Consider the following 26355-nt stretch of genomic DNA (forward strand, 5'->3'; position numbering starts at 1 on the left):
TTCCTTTATCTATTGTAACTTTTTTAAAATTTTGTATACAAAAAACGCTGGAAAGCCACAAGCTAAAAGTTATAAGACTACCAAATTTAGTATTGCAACCACTTGGTCGAGTTAGCGCACTTTTAAATGACCAAGGCATCACAACGTATGGGAGACAAGCCGGAATAGGCCATTTCCCGACGGCAGATTTTTAGAATTTGTCTTACGCAAGAAGGCTTCATTGTTGACTGACATACGCCTACCAACGTGACAGCCACCTAGGTGATGATGTCAGGTTTCGTATTTACGTAAGCGAGGTCATGCGAATGTGGCCCTGACGTTCTTTGCCTCTTCCGTACGCCTTGAGTGCTGTGGTGTTGGTAAACAAAGTTATCCAACCTGCCCAGATGACCTCATTAGTGGGCCTATACTTGACTCCCGTGTGCCCTTTTGTATGCGGTAGCATTTATTGGTCAAATAGTTTGAGTTTTACGTCATCCGTTATCGCCTCGAGTCTCGTGATTATTATCACTGCTCAAGAACCAAGGAAATAAATATCGTGGGGGACTTTTCCGCAAATTTGGCTCGAACTGACTGCGTGGATGTCGGCACCTTCACATCTGCAACTACCTGTCGTTTTAACCGCCCAGCCACCAGCCGAAAAATATAGCGGCTGCTGTTTGCGAGCTCTGCCTGACATTTGAGACACAAGAAGCAAAAAAAAAAGAAAAAAGAAAGAAAATACATGGAGCAAAATACTCAATATTAACTTTTCCGGATAATTTGATTAGTCGACTGGATGGCCGGTTAGGTGTGAAATCCCAGATAGATGCACTGCGCTGAGATACGCCGTGGCGGAGGGTTCCGGATTAATTTCGACTGATTATTTGCCGTGTATCTAAAGCTTCGTGAGCACGCTGTTTTCCATTCCGCTCTATCTGACCGTAGCCAAGACTCTAAGCAGTGACCTCGTGCTCCGAAGCAGAGCGCCATGGCCGCCGCGGCGGCGGTAAAAGCAACACACGATGGTGGCTGCATACCTTGAAATGAAACTAGCCGATCAGAATATAAACTATGCTTAATGGCATTTCTGTCCGTGATAGATTACGAGAAACATTATGCAGAGACACATTCTGCTGCCCCGATTAGAGTGCTCGCGCTCCTATTTATTCATTTATCGTTTCGCTGGCCGTGTGAGGATACCAACCCCCCGAAGTGTGTACGCGCAGCTCATCTGTGATGTCAATCACGACGCATTCTACGGTGGGGCAGTGTAAGACAATATTTAGAAAAATGAGCAAGCCTGCATCAGTAATATAGCAGGCTAATCAAGAACAGTTTCATCGCGTAAACACATCAATGACGTCATGCGATAAGAACGCAGAACGGGCATGGCGCGTGATATCCGGGCGTATATATGCAGCGAGCTCGCCGTTGCTGTCAACGTACTCGTAACAGCGACGCTAAAAGGCCGTCGCACTCAAGTAAAGGGCTCGTGCGAAAGCACAGCAAGCAGTCACAGAGGGGAAGACTGCAATCGAGCAGCCTTCTCTGAAGATGCGAAGCCGCCGGAGATCCTGGTGTACGCGTATTTCGCACATGCTTTATGATTTATTTATTTTATTTTTTTCAGTTTGCGTTACCAAATGACAGGTATGTATTTAATTAACGGTGCCATACGATTGAAGACAGGGACATTACACGATGTTTGTACATTCATCGCTAACGCATTGGCCTTGCCCTTGCAAATAATCGCAAAAAAAAAAGTTAAAGGGCAGGTAATGTATAAAATACTTTAGCAGACAAACGCAGCTATACTGATTGCATCGAGGTTCCTGCGACGCAGCCGTAAGAACTGAAAATAATTATTACGGTTGCAGAACTGACACAAATCCTGCATAAAAATATCTGAGCCGCACGTATCGCTGGTATATTTACAGTAAACTCACATAAAGGAGAATCAGTCGCATTCCGAATGCTGCGTACGGCTTTGAGTTGATCAACATTGGAGAGTATACACGAACGAGGTTTGTATCTCGGAAAAAAAATTTTTAACAGTTCTTGTTCTTTTGCACTTAAACGCAAGCTGCGACGACTGTTCAGACGTCCAAGAACTGCAACGGCCGCGGTGTTTCCGCCCCCGAAGTGCCCTCGACCATGTGAGCAGCAGCGGAAGACCTCCGTCGAAGAAAGTCACGAATCGTCTCGAACTCGTCGGATTCGCTCGAGTCTCCTTCATCACAGTCGACTTCGCTCGAATCCCTGAAAAGTCGAGAACGCTAAAATGTGACGCGTCACGAAGTTGCTCGTTACGTTAGACAGACCAAGAAAAGGAAATATATTTGGGAGACGAGACAGAATCTCAAACAAAGAGTTGAGAAATTTTTCAGAGCACATCCTACCCATACATACAGAGCGTACTAGGTGCCACGAAAACTCCCAAGCCGAAGTTCATTAAACTCGAAGGTAGTGAAGTAAAATAGGGACGCCTTTAAGTGGCCGCGAGCGAACGCGTCCCCTCTTCCATGGTGGCGGCTTAATAATTCGCTCGTCACATTAGCATAATCACGGTCTAAAATGGGGTCCAGTTCATCACTACCGCCCTCTCAACTTTCCGGAGCAGGGCGTCGGCGTAATGGCGCCTCAACTACCGTACTTTCTCGCATGTAAGGTGATTTATTATTGCAGCATGAGGGAATCGAAAGGAAATAAATTCAAGTGTCAGTAATCGGTCCCGCACTCGGGTAATATCTAAATACCATCACTTTTTATGAGAATCTCCGTCCTTATGGATCTTGATGCATTCCTTCCATCGTGACCAGCAGAAAGTCCTAGCCATCAGCTTGGCTTCTCCGCATTGCAGTTCAGCCTATCCTTGAGTGGGAAGTCCTTCTTATACACCGTCTTCTTTTCAACGGCACCCGTAGGTTACAACTGAACAGCCATTGACAACGTGGTATGCATATGTGAAAACCATGAATAAAACGCATTTCATTAAGGTCATTTCATTTCCCTACGGTTGTCCTTACGTGGCTGCTAGATTTATAATGATTGTACATTCTCTCTTAGTATTTATGTTCTCTCTCTCTCTTGCCGCAAAAGCCGTAGTCGAAATGAACGAAGTGTCGGAAAGCGTACAGCACGGTCTACGGTACGGCCTGTTCCGAGCCCGCTGTGACCGTAGCGGGAATGAGCGTGATTCCATCTCGCCGAGCTTAAATGTTGGAAAATGCTCTGACCTGACACTGAACAAGCACTAGAAGCAGTAGCCTGTCATCATAAGCTGAATTCCAGGTAGCCCGCACAAATAAAGTGCTTCCATTGGGCGTTATCCTGACAGCCACCATGATGACGATTGTGAGACTACGAAGAGGACGACGACGACGACGACGGTCTCTCATGTGAAGACAACGACAATGACGTCAAAAACTGTAGCACATTCCCGCTGGGATCAACTTTATAAAGAAAATTTCCAAAATGCGAAGTGCTTCGCTCCTGAATCTGCAGCGGGTGGCCGTCGTCTACATCAGACATGTCCCGGGACAGATACATTCCGAGTAAATGCACTCAGGGATATGAAGAACTTGCGAACCTGAAGACTATGAACGATAGCTCGAGGACAATGGTTCGCGAAGGGAGTGGGCATAGGCATAAGAACTGGATGGCTAAAGGAAAGTACATTTTAACGAATCTTTAAGTTCCTTAAATGTGAGAACCTTGAAAGAATGGGAGAGAAAAGAAATGCAATGGGCAGCCAGACTGGTATAAGCAAAATGACAGACTCAGAATGAGAGTGAGAGTATGAGAGCCGTAAAAATGGCGATGAGCTACACTTCTTTATTCTTTCGTTCGGAGAAGGCGGTATACGCTGGCAAACACGGTATTTCGTTCTCGTCGCTGTGCACACCCTTTCCGCTCGCTCTGTCGCGACGGTGACCTTTCTCCTGCCAAAGATGGTCGCCTGTTTTCTTTCTTTATTTTTTTAATTTTCAAGTAAATGTAGTACGTAATCAGACATTCCATACTCAAGCAAAGGTGTGCATAATAATAGCACAAGAAAGTGCATATTAGCTTACATGCTCTGTTTTGTGCTCTAAGACAACGCCGTCTTAAAGACTTTTGGCCATGAGTAAGTTTTCTTCTTCTTTCTATTCTCTCTTTCTTTCCGTGAAAGGCATGTCCTGCACTCGACATCATAATTAGGCATTGAGACTTTCTCTTTGATTCCTGTTCTACTAATTGCAATAGCGTCCAGACGGAAAAAAAGGCGGATGGGGGGCGGGGGGGGGGGGGGGAGGGGAGGGCAACTCATAGGAAGGAGCTAAAGTTCCACGCTCTTTATTCTCAAACCACTGCCTCAAGTAATCATTTCGCCCGAGCGCTTACTGCCAATAAAGCTGCTTTTGTAGCTCCAAAAATAACGCTAAGCCCCCACGGTAGCCCAAAAGGCGTTCGGAAGATAACATCTTCGATTATGAAGAGTTTCAACAATAACAGAGGGTGCGGCTTACTAGACTTAGGACTCGTGTATTGTAGGGCGGCACATTAATATTAACTCAAATGTTCGATCACTGCCCACGAGCGCTTTTGAAGCGTCTGTCCTCTCCACGGATGCTTTCTTCATAGTCGAACGAAACGACATTCTTAGCAAGAATTAAAGGCGCCGCAGTCTTCGAATAGAAACTGTTGCGTCAGTGGTGAGAATGCTCATCTATTTCACGACAGTAGATCAGTTGCAGTCAAGCGATGCGTGCAAGAAGAAGACGGGAATCGCAGCATTTTCAAGGTTAACGACACTTTAAGACCAGAGGCACATTTAACAACGCTGTGTATATATAAGTTAAGCTCCGTAGTAAAATCACTAGTGCAGGCTATGCGCTGTCATTCCTAAGATTCGAAAACTAAGCGAGCGTTCTCCAAAGCTCTAAAGATTGTAACAGTGTAGCAACACTGTACTTCACTTTGTCAGGGCATATAACAACTTACCTCAAAATAATGTACTAGACTAAATCCCACACTCCCAAACAGCCTTTTACTTCCGCCAGGTGTACGACACCGCCACCGCTATAGGTCGAAGTAGGCACTGTGGTTAAATAACGCTTCTAGGAGACTTGTGGGATGACGCGGTGCTTGGAAAGCGTGCCCCCACTCTAGTGCTTCCCACAAGACGCTGAAAGCGCTAGCCTATAAAAGTTTAGACCAGGAACCACTCAGTAACGTTATTGAAGCGCGCCGACTGTATTTCGTCGAGAAGCAGCGTGTACTTCTATAGATGGGTGTCCAAATTATGGCGTCTATGACGTGTTTCCGGCTCCCGAAACGCTTGCCGGATATGCAGCCAGCGAAAACATTTCCTTCGAGACCTATTTCTATTACCCAGAGAGCCATCGCTGGGGCGTGGATTTGAACACCACCTATTAGGGAAGCTGAGGTAGAGTCCAAGTGGAGGAAGGTTTGAAAATGCAGGGTTAAAGGGGCCCTGCAACGCCGTTTTCCGGTCACCATACTTGCTCTAAATTTATTCTGAACATGTCATAGAACTCAGAGCAAGAGGAATTACGAAAAATGACCAACACAAGCCCGAGTTATCCGTCAGAGAAATTTCAAAATATAAGTAAAGGTAGAGTTACCCTCCACCCGAACTTTCGCGGCTTTCGCGACATTTCACTCTCTCCCATGACGCCATGTGGTGCAGCAGCAGGAAGCGAAAGTGTCGGCATGACACAGTTACCAAGCCCGCTCAGCCTGTTGACGCCGTTCCCGTGGCAACCGCTATCGGGCGCGCGCGGTCTAATATCGGAGGTCGTGGCGTCACTTTTATGGTAACAACCGCTTTCGCGAAGCGGCTGCTGGTGCGCCAAAGTGATCGGCAATGTCGTGCGTCGTTCCCGCGGTGGCAACACCTCGGCCGCGGCTCTTCGATACTTAAAACGCTTGTAAAACGTTATGTCGTAGCTTTTTCTCGCAATAATCGCAATATCGTGCGAACGTTATAACCGCACCTTACATCATAGCGCGCACTCCCTTTCGTCCCGTCCTATCTACAAGGTACACAATATCGACGCATCGAGGGGCCTCTGCAACAAATTGTGACGAAGCGCAACATACGCGATACATTTTGGCATGTATCATCCGGTACCTAAGTATTTTTTTCGAATATTTTTTTTCGAAGGTATAGCGGAGACAAGACAACGTGAAGTGGTGCAAGTTGGCGCTCACTTCTCTTCGCTGACGTCGGACAAGTCTCCGTAGTCAGCCGGGTTTAAGCAGACCGTGCACACGTTCTCGAGCTCTTCGAAGCACCCCGCGCAGTAGACGGCTGCGTGAGAGCAGTTGCATGACAGCGAGCCTATTCCGTGCAGTAAGGCGTGTAACGTGGCTGCAAAGTGAATGGTATAAACTGCCACCGATTTGTGCAATTAATTAACTAATTAATTAATTAATTAATTAATTACCCATTAATTTGAAGGACTGGCTCAGTAGCCTAGCGAGGAATGAGATGCCAGATGTATAAAAAAAGTTCTTAATGTATTGCGCAAAACAATCACCGTTATGTGCGGAATGGAGAGACACGACAGGAAAGAGCGCAGACTACCAACTGTTTATTCTTGGGAGAACCAGCCAGCCAATATAAAGGCATGATGTACTACTAATCGCACCACCTGGAGAGAACTCTTCATTTTTCTTAGAAACGTTTTTTTTTTTTTTTCTTCACTGATACATGCATATCTTGTCTGCCTACGCGTACATAAAGGTCGTTTGATACAAGCAACCCACACGTGTTTCCTATGCTGATAAGAACTTTGCTGGTGATATCAAACGAAAATGGTGGAATCAGAAAATTCGACCTCCATAATACATGACTGATAACCCTATGAACCACAAGATTTTTTTTTCTTTGAAACCAGTGACTAAAATTCTACCATAAAGGACCAACGATTCAAAAGAAAACAAATCCTAAGCACCAGGGCCTGTTCACAACAAAACCTTGAGTGTGGTCCGGTCAAGCGTGGCCGTCAAGGAAGGCTATCTCCCTGTGAATTAGTTAAACCGATGGCTTGCTTACACACTTGTCCCCGCTCTGCCTCATAAAGAAGGCTTCGATGATTTCGCGGTCTGTCTTGTCCCGTTTACGTTTATGCAGTAATGCCAATAACTATGTCTCCATAGGTGATTCGTGCGTTGGACAAAAAAAAACCTAGAGCACAAACTGTGCTAAATTAAGGACGCCCGCGAGTGCAGAGGTGGGTGACGGTACTTACCTCTGCAAGTCGGTGTTGAACATTGGCGGAAACCTTCCTCGTCGTCCATTGCACCGGAAGTTCCACAAGAGATACAGTGTTTTCGACGTATGCCGACGATGTTTAGCGCTTTCCGGACCAGGGGGAATCTGCGCAGAAAAGTCGGGAGACACCTAAATAATAACAACATACAGATCGCAAGGGCAACTTATTGAACGTACATTACCACTAATCAGAATACGCAATGCTTCAACGCAAAGAAAGGCGAGAAAATAAAAATTAAAATATGGGGTTTTACGTGCCAGAACCACGATTTGATTATGAGGCACGCCGTAGTGAGGGACTCCGGAAATTTGGGCCACCTGGGGTTCTTTACCGTGCACCTAAATCTAAGTATACGGGTGTTTTCACATTTCGCCCCCATCGAAATGCGGCCGCCGTGGCCGGGATTCGATCCCACGACCTCGTGCTCAGCAACCCAACACCATAGCTACTGAGCAACCACGGCGGGTAGGAGAGAAAATTTAAAAAAAAATAAAAAAGTCGCAGTTTTGCTCGAAAGGCGAAGCATCAATTACGATAGCAAATTTACTGGTAGAGTATACGGAGTAAGAATAGTAGTTTTATGGGTAGCTTAAACTTGGACACATTCGCATACTAACTGAATTAACAAGCATGGTGTCAGCGCACTCAAACAAACATGATTAGATCCCACTCGATGACTGCAGACAAGCACTGTCAAAACGCTGGCGTGAGCAAGCGTGGCGGGAGCAGTGACCGAAGGTTCGTGTGGTCTATTAGCGGCGAGAAGTTGGAGTGGCGCCCTCTACGAGTGACGTCACGGCCAGGACGGCACTCACTGGGCTGCTGCGCGCGCTCGTTCCCTTCGTGCATGCTTGGGGTATTGGTGGCTGTGTCCAATCTGTGATTCCATTCTTCGAAACTTTTTTCAAACTCGTCTGCTTTGATGGCTGATAGCTCCTTTCTCGATTTTTTTCTTCACTTCTTTTACGTCGTGAAATCGCAGTCCCTTCATGATCATCTTCATTCGAGGGAACAAAAAAAAAAAGTCACACGGAGCGAAGTATATATTTGCTTGCCCACTTTAGAATTACTAATACATGTACATTAAAAATTGTGACATTGTTTCACTTTAGTCATAATGGCGGGAGTTCAACAGTTGTAAGCTTCATGCTTCATTAATGCTTTTTTTTAGCTGATAACAGCCGAAGAACCCACCATTTCTATACTTGTAACCCGCAACCACCTGTAACGCCTTCGAGTAATGGGCGCATGGAAAATAAATAGGTGAATCAATAGATCAACATGTCGTTTGCACTTATGGGCAAGGTTAGGTTACAGCCAGGATTAGGTTTAGTCTCCCAGGTCTACGTGTCTTTATCTCTCTCTCTCTCTTTTTCTGGGGAGTATAGGTGCTTCTAGTCGATTTGATGCCTCTTTATTAACGCATTCTTACGCAGCTGATGCCCGGAGATCACACTGAGGTTTCAAACTATGGGACCTCATTCTGTAAAATATCCGAACATACACGTTCCACTGATGATTAAGCACAACACTGAAACTGAATTCAACACAACTGGTTAATCGACGTTTTCTGTCGATTACGGACTAAGTATAAATTCGCGTAAACATTTCCATTCAGAGCCCAAACGCATAAACGCACCGCGCGAGCAGCATATCAACCAGGCCGGGCGCCCTGCCCTCGCTGGCGTCCCAGCGCAGTCGCAGCGCCCTGCGCGCCCCCGTCAGCCAGCCGGTGCGCAGCGAGAGCACGTGCGCGTGCAGCCAGGCGGCCCGGACGCGCTCCCGGTCCGGGTGGAAGGCGGATGCTACCACGTGACGCATCCGAAGCCCGTAAGTCTGGCCCACGATCAGGGCAACCCCGAGCAGGTACACTACGCCTGCATCACGCGCAAGCCTTCTTGAGTGATCATAGTGGGAAGGCCTAGACCGATCACAGTAGACTTCATTCATTCATTCATTCATTCGTGCCCAGCGTATGTTTTGAGCTTGCAGGGGATATCAGACCTTCGACATGTGCCTGTACAAAACACCACTAATTATACCACACTGTCACTAAATACACCTGTGAGACCACTGAAGACAAAACACATCAGTTGCACGTAGAAGGTAAAAAATCATAAACGAGTCAAAGACAAGGTACGCTGGCTTCGCATCGTTTGGAGATGGCATGTTGGCATCTGTCTGTTATCCCAACGAAGAAGTGTTTGCTCAACAACTACACAGAGCATAAATTGTAATTGCTCAGATAAAGTTGCGGACGAGTGAACGACACCCCGATGTGCTCTGTAAGATGTTTCATAAACTAAAAAAGTCCTACTTTTTTACGCGGCTGCACATACAGCAGCTGTCTTGACTTGGCCTTCGTATCACGAAGTCTCGTCAGGCGTACAGGATGGTTTACGGACATTGAAACGCACGGGAGTGACCATATTCCCACATATGTCAAGATCAGAGGACTGTCGTCGTCGAAATCAAGTGATACCATCCGAAGAGTGGACTGGCCCAAATTCCAGGCTGTTATTGAAGACCAATGTCAAGGTAATTTATTACATAATTTGGAAGAAATAATCAAAACCACAGTGCAAGACAGTACACGTACTCTAATGCGCTCTTCGAAATTCACTGAATTTGACGTAGAATTAGAGCGACTTCGAGCTATACGGCGACGTGCCGAACGTAGATACCGACGCACGAAGTCAATGGACGATCTACGGACCGCTCGACGCCTACAAAAGAAGATCCAGCGCCGGTTAGATAAGCTAGAGTCACAACGCTGGACTGCTTTCTGTGAATCGTTGGACCCTCGCAAGCCCCTATCGCACTTATGGAGGACGGTGCGAGGGCTCAGGACGCCACCCGTACAACAGTCTCCATTCAAGGCTCTGGCCCTCTTCCAACAACGACCAGATATTGAGGTCGCAGAAGACTTCTGTGCCAGATTATCCGGGCAGCACACAGCTTCCAACAACTTATCACGTTTCATCAGCTTCCCGGCACCACGTGACCCCCGCATGGATCTTCCATTTTCAATCCATGAACTCAAGGCGGCGCTAGCTTTGTGCAGACACACGTCGTCACCCGGACCTGACGGAATTTCTTACAGAGCTCTGTGTCATCTCGGTGAGCGGGCGAGGAGTGTTCTTCTTGAAATCTATAATGAATCCTGGCGAGCTGGCACACTTCCCACAAGCTGGAAGACTAGTCGCATAGTTCCGCTACTGAAGGCTGGAAAGTCTCCGTTGGAACTTTCTTCGTATCGCCCGATTGCATTGGCGAGCTGCGTGGGAAAAGTGATGGAGCGGATGATCCTCGGACGCTTGGAGTGGTACTTGGAATACCACAACGTCTACCCAGATGCCATGGCAGGATTCCGACGCGGCCGCTCGTCGATTGATAATGTCGTCGACCTGGTTACCTATGTTCAGCACCAAAAAGGGTGTAAACGTCTGTGCGCTTCTTTGTTCCTCGACGTCAGAGGTGCGTACGACAACGTTACACATGAATCCATCCTCGCCGCTCTCGAAGAGATTGGCCTCGGTGGTCGGATGTTCCGATGGATTCATAGCTATCTCTCTATGCGATCTTTCTTTGTGAGCACCGAGGACGGCCGCACTTCTTTGCATTACACCTACTGTGGCATCCCCCAAGGTGGCGTACTGAGCCCTACGTTGTTTAACCTTACGCTGATTGGTCTCCTTCATCACCTTCCAAACACAGTTAAACTATCAATGTACGCGGACGACATATGCGTTTGGGCGTCCGGAGTGACACGCCTACAGCTGCGTGCCAGGCTCCAAAAAGCTGCCACTCAGACTGCACACTATCTCCGAAATCAAGGCCTGGAGATTTCATCTGACAATTGTGCACTTGTGGCATTTACGCGTAAGCCTATGACGCATTACAGTGTGTTAATCAATGGTCAGATGATACCATTTGTACGGTTATATAAATTCCTGGGTGTCATTATTGACGGAGACGTTTCATGGAGCCCCCATGTATTGTACATGAAAAAACGGTTGACAGGCGTCTGTCACCTTTTGAAATTCTTCGCTGGAAAGACCTGGGGAATGTCGACAAGCGCTATGCTTCGATTATATAGAGTACTTTTTCTTGGCTTCTTGCGGTACAGCTTGCCAGCATTGACTAACGCAAGTACAACAAGCCTACGTACCATACAAAGTGTGCAGGCCCAGGCGCTGCGGATTTGTCTAGGTCTTCCTCGAAGTGCGTCAACGGCGGCAACTATTGCAATCGCCAGAGACCACCTCATAAAGACCCACATCGCAGTTGAAGCAATACGAATGCACGTAAGGCACCTTGCACGGACTCCTTGCCACCATCTAGCCTCTCTACCTGCGGAGAGACCACACGCCTCGTTCTGCCGAATGATATCCGCACATCGTGAGGCTATACCATCTTGCTTCACACCTGCCGCGAGACCTTCCACTCCTCCTTGGTGCCTCATTCAGCCAACGATCATCCTGACAGTACCTGGCGTCCGGAAAAAAGCAGATATGTCATCGCCGGCTCTTAAACAGCTTACCTTACTCCTATTATATGAAAAGTACCGGAATTACACCCACATATACACCGACGGTTCCGTCTTGCAGAACAGCTCTACCGCCGCTGTCGTTATCCCAGAAAAAGTCACCACTATCAAGATGAAAACATCTCACTTGACAACGTCAACGGCAGCAGAACTGGCAGCGCTTCGAGTCGCACTACATTTTATTAATGATGAACCAGCACACAAATGGTCCGTTTTCTGCGACTCGAAGACGGCACTGCAGAGTTTACTGTCAGCCTTACGGCGCGGTCCACAGGAACAGCTGGTTTTCGAAATCACAGAGGCCATACATCACCTGACTGAAAAAGGACACGAAATAATCTTTCAGTGGCTGCCAAGTCACTGTGGAATTATTGGCAATGAACGTGCCGATCAAGCTGCTCGTTTAGCTCATGAACAAGACAACCGCCTATCGATCCCGCTGTCTAGGACAGATGCTGCAAGGATGCTCCGCCTGCTTGCACGCCAATGCACTTCATCAGACTGGAATAAACCACATTTTATGCACGCCCGATTATACACCTTGGATCCAACCTTAAGCCTTAGACTTCCAACAAGACTTCCCCGAAGAGATGCGACCCTTCTGTGTAGGCTATGGTTGGGCGTCGCGTTCACCAATGCCTACGCGTTCCGCATAGGGATGGCCGACAGTGCAGCATGTGACAATTGTGGAGACGCGGAAACGATTCGTCATGTTCTTTGTGAGTGCCCACAATACAGTGTGCAGAGACAATCGCTCTCCGTCGTGCTGAACCAGTTGGATGACCAGCCGTTTTCGGAAGAAACAATTCTGCAACATCGACGCGACTCAACATCGCATCAGAAGGCCGTGCAAGCGCTCCTGCGGTTCCTGAAGTCCACTGGCCTGTGTGAACGTCTGTGACTGGAACGCCTCCTTTGTTACCAATGCCTGTGTTTTTTTTTTCTGTTTTTTTTTCGCTCTCTCTCTCTCTCTCTCTTTGCACTCTCTCCAACCCCTTTATCCCCCACCCCAGTGTAGGGTAGCAAACCGGAAACTGACTTCTGGTTAACCTCCCTGCCTTTCCTCTCTCGCTTGCTCTCTCTCTCTCTCTCTCTTTTCATAAACGTTTTCCAACGCCAAGGACTAGGAAGCCTCGCTACTGTGTCCTGTATGTGCAATTTCCAACAGCCACAGCTGCATTTCGCGCCTGATCCTACTTTGACAGTAAGCCAGATTTTTTTTTTTCTTGTTTTTTGCATTTACGCACTCCTTGTTTATGCTTGAAGGTTGATAAACCATGCCACTCAAGTCATCGGACCGAGGCCGTCTAACTTCTTAGGATAAGTTCTATTCAAGTGTTTCCGAAAAAATTTATGTACCACAAATAATGGTCACGCGTTGGTTGTTTTTGGTGAATAGATCATATTTCGGTATAAACAGTGATGATTCAAATTATGAGCACAAATAAATTATGAGACGTTAGTAGGGTACTCTACAGCAAGATTGCATACGCCCTGGGTACTTCTTGATTGCTTCGCAAAAACTACAAAGCCTCTAATTTATACCACTTCCTAGAAGGAACAAATCGCTCAAAAAAGAAACAAGGAAACGAAAGTCGGCGTCAAACCTATCCACTGATACATATCGACGTCTGGCGGGTATGGCCTCAGCAGACAGTTCTGCACGTTGGTGGCTGGCAGTGTGGACTCGAGAAGGCTTGACGGGCTGAGGGAGTCTGCGACTTGTCGGTACATGTCAGCCAACGGGCCCCGGCCTTGAACGTGCAGCTTCATTTGCGTGGGCACTGCAACCCAATACGACTTTACCAACAGAGGACTCCAATGAAAAAAAAAACGATCAATTACAGTCACATCCACTCACGATGGACCGAAATCGCATATTCATTTCGCGAACTAAAACATGCCATGCCTTAGTTACACGAACCCCCCATGAGCAGCTCGTATGTACATTCTTTAAGCGCAGTGTGCAGTGCAAAGTCCTTTAATTTCAGCTATGTCGCACTTGGTCCACCGATGTAGCGATCTGATTCGTTGTGTGAACTGACTTTAAACGACGCCGTTTACATAGATTCAAACGAAGGACCAAGGTGCCAATTCAAACGGTAGAACGAGTGTGTGTGACTTTGTTTCAAGTAATTTAATGACTCATGGCAGCAGCTGGGCCATTTCAAAATTAACTTTGACCAGCTATAAGGCTGGGTGTATGTGTTTTCGTGCACATAAGCACATGAGTATTGTTTATTCCCCCCTCATCAGAATGCGACAGCCGCGGCTGGGAGTCCAGCCTCGATCTCGGGCTCCGGTTACTCGACCACGGTTTATGTACCAAAGAGTGTGCGCGCGCATTCTACTGCGCTTGAGGCCAGGCGTGCCCTAGCGCGCTTCGACGCAGTGCTACCTCTAGTTTGGTGCGAACTTGCCACTTACGGTGGCCGCCATCGTAACTGTAGTAGTTACATATTCTGTGAGGACCGCCACTCGGTACACGGATGCACCCATCACAAAGCCGCCGAAAGGGAAGATCTGTCGTGCTGTAACGCGGAACGTTTTGACTATACGGCCGGTGGCATATGCAAGAACGCCATGACGGAAGCGATGAAGACTGTACGACGCTTCACGGCATGTGCAGAAAACGGGAAACATACGACAAAATTTTGTTTCCCGTAGTTGAGAATTCTTGGGCAGCACTGTGGGCCTCGTATTGACTTGAAATCTCAACATTTTTCATTATAGAAAGTCCGTGAGTGAAGTGCGCAAACGACCAAGTTTCCGTAACTTGTTCAGCAGCACAGAGTGACGACTGCTGTGGGCACTGCAAAAAAAAAAAGTGATAAAGCGTTGCGCTGCATATCCACAAGCCAGAACACGCAAAACAAATTTCTTTGCTCTGTTGTCCTTGTTCCTGTTTTATTTGTGCGCGGTGACGTCTATGTACAGGTTAACAGGATGTGACGCAGTTGACGTCACAAGAATCATTTTCATCAGCCGTATCTCGTTTTCTGTAGCAGTTTTTATTTACTTACATCTCTTGTAAGAGTCTTTGTACCATCTTCCTTATTCTTTTTTTTTTTCGCTAGTTAGCCACTGCCTTATGTGCCTGTGATCTTTCTGCATACTTGTTGCCAAGTGTTTGTTTGTTAACGCATTCTTGTACGCTTTTGTGTACTTCTTACACTGAACTGACGACTTGTGCTAACCTTCTGCTTGTTCATGTACCTGTACTACTCCTGCCTTGACTTCCAAAAGGCCGCAGACAGTATTAAGTAAATAAATAAATAGATTAATTAATTTATTCATTCATAAAATGTTTGACCAACAAAATTTTCCATTGCTCCTAGGGCTTTGTGGAACAACTATAACGCCTCTAAAGGTTTCCTGCGTCGTGTTTTAGTTATTCTGGTTCAATTTTTTTTTTCGTGCATTACATTGTATAACTATGCTTGCAGCACTTGCAAATACGTCACATTCATACCTGTGATTGTAGCACTTGGTATTTCTTGCTTGCTTGGTTGATTCTGGTTTTGCTGTACGCATACGTTTTACCAGCTTTCTATTATTTCTTTTTCTCTAGGTCATTTGTTTTTACTACTCCTGATTGTATTATTCCACCCTGCCAAAATGCTTTCTTGAGAATGCAGTATCTATAAACAAATATTTACGTTAATGAGTAAATGGCTGAAATAGCTAATGAATTAAGTAATTATAATTAAGAATTAGTACTTCGTTTATTAGCTTCAATTATCAGCCACAGGTTAACGCTGTGAAGCGTATGCCTACGTCCGGCGCCGACGTTGATCTTGCCGAGCGCTCTGACGAATGCGACGAGCCGAAAGAGAGTGTAGTCCAAAAGCAGGGCCACGGCCGTGTGCGCGGCGCTGATGGCGAGCGTCCAGAGTTGCTCCCACAGACCGTGCAGCTCGTGGCGGGTCATGCGTGCCGAGAAAGGCGCCACGAAGCTGCGCCTCTCGTACGTCTTCAGCGGCAGGAGTGACTCCAGACCCTGCGAGTGGCACCGCGGTCGCGGCGTGTGGCGGACACCGACGCCCAAACACAGGAAAGCCGCTGACCGTACACTCTTTGGCCGCCATGTTCGACAACGCTATTTCTAAGCGTGCGTAAACATTACGAACGTTAAACTCGCCAAATAGCGTGCGTTATCATATTGCACGTAAACCACAGAAACCCAATTACGCTACCATCTATGAATTTTACGGCAATACTGAAGCCGTTTTGATCGAGATATTCGGCGGGCAGTAACCAAGTCCCTTCCATTATATTCCAAATATAAAAACGAAGCTATAATAAACGCACTTCTACCTTCCCACTAAACATAGACCCCAAATGTTCAAGACAGATATAACTGTTTGGCTATAGTTTCGCGAAGCTAAGTTGCATAATAAAAAAAGCAACGAAACAGCCTTATTTCCCCAACTGGGGCACGTTTGTTGCATTTAGTTACTCATGAAGTTACATCTAAGCCTAATGGAGTCTTAACTGCACTTGGTGTCAAAGGACGGTAAGCTTTCGCTATTTCGTGGACACGGTCGGAAAAGAAAAAGTGTTCTAGCGGTTTGTTCTATACAAGCGCTCTCGGCAGCGGTAACTTCAGCGCACTTCAACAAAACTGCTGAAGCGCCACCTCTGTTTCATTCAGCCAAATCTTCAGTAGCTTTGTAACGCAGGCCACGATCAGATTGTGATAAGCTGCATAAATTTGCAGCACACAGGACCCACCATAAGCGCCCGGCGCTTGTCGATGGCTTCTACCAACCAGGTGATGTAGTAATTGTCGAAGTCGTCCTCATGCAGGTACCGGTAACGGTACTGGGTCGCCCTGAAAGTATTGAAAAGAAAAACGCCGGCGCCATTTCGTAACTTCGGAATAGCACTGACAGCAAGGTTTTCTCGTCAACGCGACTATGAGCGATACGCAACAGGCAATACTGGAAGATCAACCTTAAGATATACGTTTTATCGGTTTTGGTTTGGATCTTCTTGACAAGCGAACCAACGTTCAACTCGTTCAAATGTCGTCTCTTCGTAAATCAATATCCCACACAAACAGCCACCAACGTTCAGCATGCAAATTACGGGCAAGTCACGACCTTCTAGAATAAGTTATATTTCCTAGCTCTCCAGGATTAGGGCCTATATAGAAGTCTCAGATACATTCGATAAATTCACTCAGCGGTGCCTGTGGCTAATTATGGCAACAGACAAAAATGAGTTTGTCCTTATCAACATAACGAGGAAGTAGCAATTCAGGGACAAAAACAAGTCCAACATCCGTCTGTACATCGCACAAATACGCCGGTGAGCCCTCAAGACGCCGGTGAGTCATACATATGGTGGTTTTGAGGATCACCGGTGCATAGGAACAGTCTGGTTTGGATGAAGAGTATAAATCATGAACTCGGCCATTCAAGTCTTTCACAAGGTATCCAACCATTCATGCAAACGACCACGTCAAAGCCGGCATGCGCTGAAGCATGTTGTGGTCGTGACACTCACAAAAACAGAGTCTATAGTCGCAAAGAATCAAAGAGAAATAAGGAAAACAAGGCAGAGCAAATAGTAAATTTTCATGCATACAGCGGTTATCAGTAGAGTTCATTAGCGCAATGTTGGTCGTCTAAGCATTGCAGCAAGAGTGACAGGTGCAGGCAGAAACAAACACAACGGTCCCGAATAAAGAACAAGTAAGCAAGCTTCGTGCGGATGCCAGCGAGCATGACAGTGAAGCCGACCGTGTTGTTAAGTGTACCATGGTAGAGTCGGACCACTTGGCTCGTTAGGCAGTTACTCGGAGAGATACCGATACACACAGAATGTGTTTTCCTTTGCCGAACAAGTTGACCTTTAATTAACCATCTCACAAGTTTGACTATTCGTTTTCTTCTTTTCTTTTTCGCTATTCTGCGCACATGCCTTCCTGTCTTCCGTTGCGCACCCCTACACAGCTGCACGCCAGCAAAAAAAAAAAAAAAAAAAAAAAAAAACTAGAGCCACGGTCAACACCTGCTCTTATATAAACAGCACACAATCATTCATTCGTTCAGTCGCCTACCTAGTGTAGATGTGGGCAATGTGGTGTTCACGGTCATTGATGCCCCTTAACCGAGTGACTGGAAGCATATGTCTCTTCGTCTCTATTTCTCTCTCTCCGACTACACCCAAATATAGTGGAGACTCTCGCAATACGAGCAGGTGTCATCTGCAGGAGAGAAGAAAAGAAGAATGACAAATGAAAGAACGAAGAAAAAAATTTATGTATTGGTACCCTTGGTAAGCCTAACTGTGCCAAGGCGCTCGGTGTTCACCAGGGAAGGATATGGCGCTACAAAGCGGAGAGCTGGGCGAGTCAACTGCGTGGTCGCACAACCATGAAACCAGCGAAGACGCGCAAACGCAAAAGCCAGAGGAGCCGACGTTAATGAAGAAGACAGTTTAGTTTGGGGGCGTCTTCCTCGTAATGGCGCGACCCATTCTGAGAGATTGGCAGACGGCACAGCGTTGTCTCATGTTCCCTTCGTTTAACGTTTTGCCCTATGGCCTATATGGGTTTTTAAATACAATCATGGAAGCCCTCCTCAATAAAGCAGTGAAGCCGCGGTTAATTGCACACGAGACAACGCGTCCAACAAGCTATTTTGAAGCCCTAGTTTAGCAGGTCACATAATTTTCTCTCGTGTAGCCCTCGTTCGTGAGAACATCCGCAACGTATGGCGAACGCTAGGCTGTTTGAGCTGCAACCGAATATTTTGAACAGCTTACGGGTTCTTCATGTACGGGGCCCCAGGCCCAGTGACGGAAAGTGTAAAGGCCGCCCCAGCCTGAAGTTTAAAGATGAGAGACTTCCTCCACACGAAAAACATTACGGAGAAAAGAGCTCTTGGTGTATTTGGCTGATAATGATTGAATTGAACTTTATTTTCATGTATTCTACAGGAAGTATGGCGAGAGTAAAAGCTGCGCAGTAGCAGCTTGACTAGCTCCCACTGCCTACAAAAGGCTGCAAAGCAGTGACATGTAATAGTAAACAAAACATAAGATATCAAACATTAGATATGCTAATTATTACAATAACAATAATTCAAAATGATTACAAAACATAAGGTTTAACAGGATAGAATAGTTATTGACCAACCATCACAAATTGTTCGCGTGATCAGTGTACACGATTAACTGCTGCGCGCCAGAGCTGCTCGCGCGTTCTCTCTAACGTTCTACCGTCACTCATACGCCTAACCTGAACACGTAATAAACTGAAACTGACGTGTCAGACCGTCACAAAGCTGCACAAACTCGATGTGGGTGAGCGTACTAATGATGAACGATGAAAAGAAGACGCATACTTCGGCAAGAAAGCCTAACTCCCGTATTCAGAAATACATCTTAACTTGAAGAACGAAGAAAAAAAATTATATATTGGTACCCTTGGTAAGCCTAACTGTGCCAAGGCGCTCGGTGTTCACCAGGGAATTCAAGGATTGACTTGACTTTATCTAAATGACGCTTATCGTGAACGCGCCGAAGGAAACGAAATGAACGTCTTGGGCACGTTCACACCAGGCGTCATTTAGATCAAGTCAAGCGGTGGCTTCAAGTTAAGATGCATTTCTGAATACGGGGGTCAGTTCCAGCCGCACCGTCTCGCTGTTCAGTGTGCGAAAGACTGCATGCTTTAAACGCCTACTGTCAATGAGGTCATAGTTCTCGCTCCAGGAACGGTGGCAATAACTTACGCGCAAGTTTCGTTGACTTGCCATAAAATATATCGCAAGACGCGCCGGTTTAAAGCTTACATTTTCATCGCGGCCACGTCACTTCAACGAGTACTTGAAATAGCAGCAAAGCAAGTCGTGTTTCTGTCATGTTTTTATTTTCTTTATTGCTGAGGAATCATGCAAACCTCGGCTGCAGCCGCATTTCGCATGTCTGCCGCGGTCGCAGTCGTTCTTGGACATCAGGCTTCTATCTGCATGTCAACGCTCCGGTGCTCCTAGCTTGCAACACCTAACTCAAAATACAAGAGCGGCGCGATAAACCGAACCCGAATTTAAGCGTAGAATGTCTCCGATAATGCGCCTGGCGTGTTTTATTACGTATAGCTGGTGCTGTCTCACCAGGTACAATAGTGCGCGCACCAATGGAACAACCAAACTGAACCTGACAACGTTGAACACGCGCACCCTATCGAGTGAGGCTAGCTTAGCAGGACTATTTGAAGAATTATCAGGTATTGCCTGGGATATTATTGGCCTTAGTGAGGTGACAACTGGTGAGGCTTGTACAGTGCTGACTAACGGCCACGTCCTCTGCTACAGAGGTCTTCCAGATAGGAGAGAATTCGCAGTAGGATTTCTAGTTCACAAGGACATAGCGGGCAACATTGATGAATTCTACAGCATTAATGAGAGGGTAGCAGTCGTCGTAATAAAGCTGAATAGCAAGTATAGAATGAAGGTTGTACGAGCCTACGCCCCAACCTCCAGTCACGATGATGAAGAAATAGAACAGTTTTATGAAGATGTTGAATTAGCAATGAGAAAGGTGCAAACTCAGTATACTGTAGTCATGGCCGACTTCAACGCAAAAGTGGGGGAAAAGCAGGCTAGTGAGCAAGCAACTGGCAACTACTTCATCGATTCTAAGAACACTAGAGGAGAGATGTTGGTAGAATTCGCGGAAAGGAATAGGCTCCGAATAATGAATACCTTCTTCAGGAAGCGCAGCAACAGGAAGTGGACCTGGAAAAGCTCAAATGGAAAAATAAGGAATGAAATAGATTTCATACTCTCAGCCGATCCCAGTATAGTGCAGGATGTAGAAGTGTTACATAGGGTAAAGCGCAGTGACCATAGGCTAGTGAGGTCTAGGATTTCTCTCAATTTGAAGAAAGAAAGAATAAAGTTAGTCATGAAGAAACAGGCAAACCTAGACACAGTTAGGGTAAAAGCAGACCAATTGAGCTGGTGCTCGCAAAGAAATATGCAGCTTTGGAACAGGAAGATAAAGACAACATAGAGGTAATGAATGAAACCGTAACTAGGTTGATCTCAGAAGCAGCAACTGAAGTGGAAGGTAAAGCACCAAGGCAACCAGTAGGTAAGCTCTCCCAAGTAACAAAGGGCCTAATAAAGAAACGGCAAAACATGAAAGTGTCAAAGTCGAGAGGTCAGATAGAATTCGCTGAACTGTCGAAACTGATCAACAACAAGAAAGTTAGGGATATCGGAAATTATCACGTGGAAAAAATTGAGGAAGCAGTAAAATATGGACGCAGCATGAAATCAGCTAGAATAAAACTAGGCATAGGACAAGGCAAAATGTATGCACTGAAAGATAAGCAGGGTAATATCATCAGCAATTTCGATGGCATAGTAAAAGCAGCGGAAGAATTCTATACTGACCTGTGCAGTTCCCAGAGCAGCCAAGCTACTTTCATTCGAAGTAGTGATGAACAGGATACAGAGGCTCCTTTTATAATTAGCGATGAAGTTAGAAGGGCCTTGAAAGACATTACCAAGGGACAAGCTGCTGAATGAGATAGAATAGCAGTCGATCTAATCAAAGATGGAGGAGATATCAAGCCTGAAAAGCTTGCGGCCCTTTATACGGAATGCCTCACGACTTCTAGTGTACCAGAGAGCTGGAAGAACGCCAACATTATACTCATTCATAAGAAGAGAGACGTTAACGAATTAAAGAATTATAGACCTATTAGCTTGCTCTCAGTATTGTATAAAATATTCACCAAGGTAATTTCAAATAGAATCAGGGACAACTTGACTTCAGCCATCCAAGAGAACAGGGTGGCTTCAGGAAGGGATATTCTACGATGGATCATATCCATGTCATAAATCAGGTAATAGAGAAATCTGCGGAGTACAATCAACCTCTCTATATGGCTTTCATAGATTATGAAAAAGCATTTGATTCAGTAGAGATACCAGCAGTCATAGAGGCATTACGTAACCAAGGAGTACAGGATGCATACGTGAATATATTGGCAAATATCTACAAGGATTGGACAGCAACCTTGGTTCACCACAAGAAAAGTAGAAAGTTACCTATCAAGAAAGGGGTCAGGCAAGGAGACACAATCTCCCCAATGCTATTCACTGCATGCTTAGAAGAAGTATTCAAGCTCTTAGACTGGGAAGGCTTAGAAGTGAGAATCAACGGCGAATATCTCAGCAACCTTCGGTTTGCAGGTGACATTGTCCTGTTCAGCAACACTGGGGATGAATTGCAACAAATGAGTGAGGACCCTAACGGAGAAAGTGTGACAGTGGGGTTGAAGATTAATATACAAAAGACAAAGGTAATGTTCAATAGCCTGGCAACGGAACAAGAATTCATGATCGTCAATCAGTCTGTGAAGGAGTATGTTTATCTAGGACAATTATTCACAGGCAAGCCTGGTCGCGAGTAGAAAATTTATAGAAGAATAAAAAAAAGGGTCGGAGTGCATACGGCAGGCATTACCAAATCCTGACTGGAAGCTTAGCACCGTCGTTGAAAAGAAAAGTGTACAATCATTCCATTCTACCGGTGGTAACATATACGGCAGAAACATGGAGGTTAACGAAGAAGCTCGAGAACAAGTGAAGAAAGGCGCAAAGAGCGATGGAACGAGAAATGTTAGGGGTAACGTTAGGATACAGGAAGATAACGGTGTGAATCAGAAAGCAAACGGGGATAGACGATATTCTAGTTGCCATTAAGAGGAAAAAGTGGAGCTGGGCAGACCATGTAATGCGTAGGATGGATTACCGGTGGACCATTAGAGTTACAGAATGGATACCAAGAGAAGGGAAGCGCAGTCGAGGACGGCAGAAAACTAGGTGGAGTGATGAAGTTAGGAAATTCGCAGGGGCAAGTTGGAATCAGCTAGCGCAAAGCAGGGGTAATTGGAGATCGCAGGGATAGGCCTTCGTCCTGCAGTGGACATAAATATAGGCTGTTGTTGATGATGATGATGATGATGATGACGATGACGACGACGATGACGACGATGACGACGACGACGACGACGACGATGATGATGATGATGATGATGATGTCTCACCAGTTACAATAGTGCGCGCACCAATGCAACAACCCAACTAGAGTACAGTTGAGATACGGCTAGCCCAACCATGCCCGTCACCCATCATGTGAATCCGTAAGTCCACGTCACCGAGGCGGAAACGACGCCACACAAGCTACAAGAAAAAAGTTCTAAATAGCGTAAATAGTTTGCCCTGATTACCACCTAGAATTTAAAAAAATATGAAGAGTCAACCCCATTGCTATATACAAGAATGCGTTTAGCATGCTTTGGAAGGTGGTTGTTTGTGGCACTATGCTGTCAGTGGAGCCCTAGAGTAGGGACCCCACCCGCCTGCTTTCCCAACCCTTTCCTTATACAATTAACTTTTTTTCAATTCAATGTTGCGCGAAATAGTGCCACAATTACATTGTGTGCATATAGTGTGTTATGGGTGGCTTCTCTAGGTGGCTTTCGCGAAATCTATCATGCTCATTGCTTTATGCGTAGTAAACAGGTAGATTTCACTTTTCAGGTGAGTTAAACTGGTGTACGAGGAAGCATATCATATTGCATGGGGCTACTTCACGGTGGTAGATGGGGGGGGGGGGGGGGGGGGGGTATATTACAATCGGAGCTTCGCCGATTGCTGTTGACATATATGTTGGTCCCTTCTGTTGCCAAGTTCGAGCGTTTGATTTTTGACGTGCAGGATTAGTAGACGGTGTACACGAGCTCTGACCTAGACACGCGTCGGCCCTTTAATTAGTAGACGGTCTCACGAGCTTTGAGTATATCACCCGGTGCTTTCTGCATGAACAGCGACGTGGCACGACCGCGATTTCGCTTACGTCCGTGTGGGAATTACGCTTAAATTTCACAGGCAATGAGCTAGCTTAAATACAGCAGTTAAGGGGCAAGAAGAGCTAGAGCTCGACGTAAACTGCGCTTTGCAAACATGTTCTATGCGCTCAGACTGCGATTCCACTATGCAAGCTTTATGGTTTTGTCGGCGGCGTGGCCTCTGAGACTGCACTATTTCGGAGGCCACTGCTAATGAATACGATGGGCAGGGGGCTATCTACGAGTAGCTAAGAGCAGACGACAGCAGCCAGGAGAGTGACATCCGGTCACGGTGCTTTCGAACGAAACCTCGGACAGTCCCCGACAGCTGGATCGCGTGACTGTGACGCGCTCTTCTGTCAGAACTAGTCAGACCGGAAGCCGCGGATGGTTTGCGGACAGTCAGGGCCTGCATAATTGAAGAGGCCCACTATGCATTCCGAAGTACCGAACAACTCCCGCGTACGGGTTCGGAATCCCGTGCGGCGCCTGCAAACAGAGGCGCCGCGTCTCAACGACGGCGTCTAATAACACTTGCTGTCACGTAGGAAGAATGCGAGAACCCTTACCACCGGTACCACCGTGAGGTTTTTACAGTTGTGTTAGACCACATCATCTTCGGGATTGGGCCACGAAAACAATTGGATAGTGACAAGAAATTGCGGTTAGCTCCTGAAGGATACTAAGCGCATTACAAGTATATTGATGACAACATGTAACGACATCACTCACAAGGCCCCCAAACCTATCAGTTGCCTTGATGTCTGTTTCAGTTGAGGATGGGAAAATACTCTATATACTCAATAACTTCTTACCTTGCGTACACCGCTTCAAATAAAACGTGTATCTGTACTCACGGTTCAATTGACGCGGCTGTTATGATTTTTGCTGGCAGTGGGTGGGAAGTCGAAGCGAAAAAACATTCCCAGCGACGCAGTCAATATCGCTTTTCGCTGGAGGTGCCAGACGCCGAAAACAACAGCTTCGTTTGGGCTCGGACAATTGCGTCTCATCTTCTTGCTTCTTTTTTTTTTTTCGAAAGCAAGGGGAAAGAGCAACCAGTGAACTGATACAGAAAAATGAAGAAACTTTGTAGCGCAGAAGCATCTCAGGCACTGAAGGACGGTGAGTTTGACTTCTGTATGTGAAACTCCGTTCCAAACATACCGGCATACCAACTGCTTATTGCAAATGTAGTATATAGGAGCATGAAGCGATGAATTCCTCAAATCGCAGATGACAAGCGAGATAACTTAATACAGAAACCATTTTTCTGCCAGTGGGCGACGAAATTCTGCCGTAAATAGAACAGAGGTAGAGAGAAGAAAAATAAGAACGCAGCTTCAACTTTCGAACCAGTCGCAGTCGCACGCGTTTGAAAAATGAAAAAAAAATATATTTGAAGAAAAACATCCACGCGTGGTATAGAGACAACAAATAGAGAGCAACGTGTGCAGCCCTATGAAGTCGAGCAAGGGACGAAACTAAGCGAGCAGCGATTGAATTTGAAGCATCGCCGTCAAATTAGATTCTAAAGCCTGCTCAGGCGCGAAAACGTCCCACGTATACAGTGCTGGGGCTAGAAAACTCAAGAGAGAGTGTGGGGGGCGTCGCCCTGTCAGTTCCCGTTAGCGCGGAACAAGCGAGAGTTCTTTCAGATTCGGAGAGGGGTCCCACGGAGCGGCCCACACAAAGTGCAGCCGTGTAGGCGGGGGTCAGCAGGACGCTTCCCGATCGTGCGTGATAATCGCGCTGCGGTCATTAGACTGGGCGACCACTGGTTTGCGCAGCCATTATGAAAAGAGGGTTGGGAAGAAGAAAAAGAAAAGAACAGGCGGGTGCCAGGCCTCTCGGCCCTGTACTACTCCGATATGGTCGAAAACCTCTCTGCTTAAAAATGTGCGGGGCAACGGGAAGACCAACGCTAACTAATACCGGGCGTTAGACGAGGGGTCGTATTGAATGTGACGTGAGAAATTCTTCGGCGAAGTGCGTGCAAGGTTTCATCGCGGAACGCGTATAGAAGTTTGCACAGACATCATCGTGGACGCCATATTTGGGTACTAGCAGGTCGACCAGCGGCGTAAGCAAGAAACATGACAGCAACGACAGGCGCATCTTGCGTCGAACGTCAAAGCGATAACAGTGATAAACCGGTGAAAAACAGTCGCCGTCAAAAAGCAAAACAGTGTGCGCGTGATGATGCGGTGCACTGACGTCATCGTAGTCGCCATGTTTGGGTGCCAGCGCAGTGAGAGATGCCCCCGTGACGCCACATGAAAACTATCTATAGTTAGCAGCCGGCGCAATGGCACAAGAGTATGTGTAGGCAAGAGAAAGAATCTGCCCGCGAACGCGTACATGGGATCCATAACTTAGATTGTATCGTGTAATACCTATTAAACGGGCCATGAAAGTGTTTTTACGTATCTAAGGTAATGTTTTAGATATCTAGAATATCTATCGTGCGAAGCTTTCTCACAGAAAAACAATTAGGATAGCGCGCTATATTAAAAGAGCTACAGGGGGTAAAAAAGTATGCAGAAACTCCACTGAAGTTGTCTGAGTATGCATAAGCATAGCCCCAAATTTCAGTTGGCCTACCCCCAAATTCCAGTGGGCCCACCCCCTAATTTCTAGTTGGCCCACCCTAAATTTCAAGT

The 26355-nt window shown here is 46.4% G+C and overlaps 2 protein-coding genes across 2 annotated transcripts in view; both read right to left on the reverse strand.

Annotated features, from left to right (window-relative positions):
* Positions 1 to 1766: 1766 nt before the first annotated feature.
* LOC125946428 (uncharacterized) lies at positions 1767 to 7348 on the reverse strand. Its single transcript, XM_049669638.1, has 3 exons — positions 7242 to 7348; positions 6199 to 6298; positions 1767 to 2241 (listed from the first exon to the last, which is right to left on the reverse strand). Exons 1-3 carry the CDS (start codon positions 7288 to 7290, stop codon positions 2079 to 2081), a joined length of 312 nt encoding a protein of 103 aa, XP_049525595.1. The 5' UTR covers positions 7291 to 7348; the 3' UTR covers positions 1767 to 2078.
* Positions 7349 to 8879: 1531 nt separating this feature from the next.
* Positions 8880 to 26355, reverse strand: part of LOC119456977 (DC-STAMP domain-containing protein 2-like) — a 57065-nt gene continuing 39589 nt past the window's right edge. The window contains exons 4-7 of the mRNA XM_049669161.1: positions 16549 to 16648; positions 15592 to 15814; positions 13422 to 13598; positions 8880 to 9142 (exon numbers count right to left, since the gene is read on the reverse strand). Of these exons, the coding sequence (XP_049525118.1) occupies positions 8880 to 9142; positions 13422 to 13598; positions 15592 to 15814; positions 16549 to 16648 (763 nt within the window). The remainder of the gene's footprint in view (positions 9143 to 13421; positions 13599 to 15591; positions 15815 to 16548; positions 16649 to 26355) is intronic.

Source organism: Dermacentor silvarum, chromosome 6 (assembly GCF_013339745.2).
Source record: "Dermacentor silvarum isolate Dsil-2018 chromosome 6, BIME_Dsil_1.4, whole genome shotgun sequence".
Classification (NCBI taxonomy): domain Eukaryota; kingdom Metazoa; phylum Arthropoda; class Arachnida; order Ixodida; family Ixodidae; genus Dermacentor; species Dermacentor silvarum.

Bases quoted from the DNA above. Each gene is read 5' to 3' on its own strand.
- LOC125946428 (XM_049669638.1), bottom strand. From the start codon at position 7,290: ATGGACGACGAGGAAGGTTTCCGCCAATGTTCAACACCGACTTGCAGA. The intron at 6,299-7,241 runs GTAAGTACCGTC...GCTCTCACGCAG, and splicing joins TTCAACACCGACTTGCAGAG to CCGTCTACTGCGCGGGGTGC. The intron at 2,242-6,198 runs GTGAGCGCCAAC...TCGACTTTTCAG, and splicing joins TCCGACGTCAGCGAAGAGAA to GGATTCGAGCGAAGTCGACT.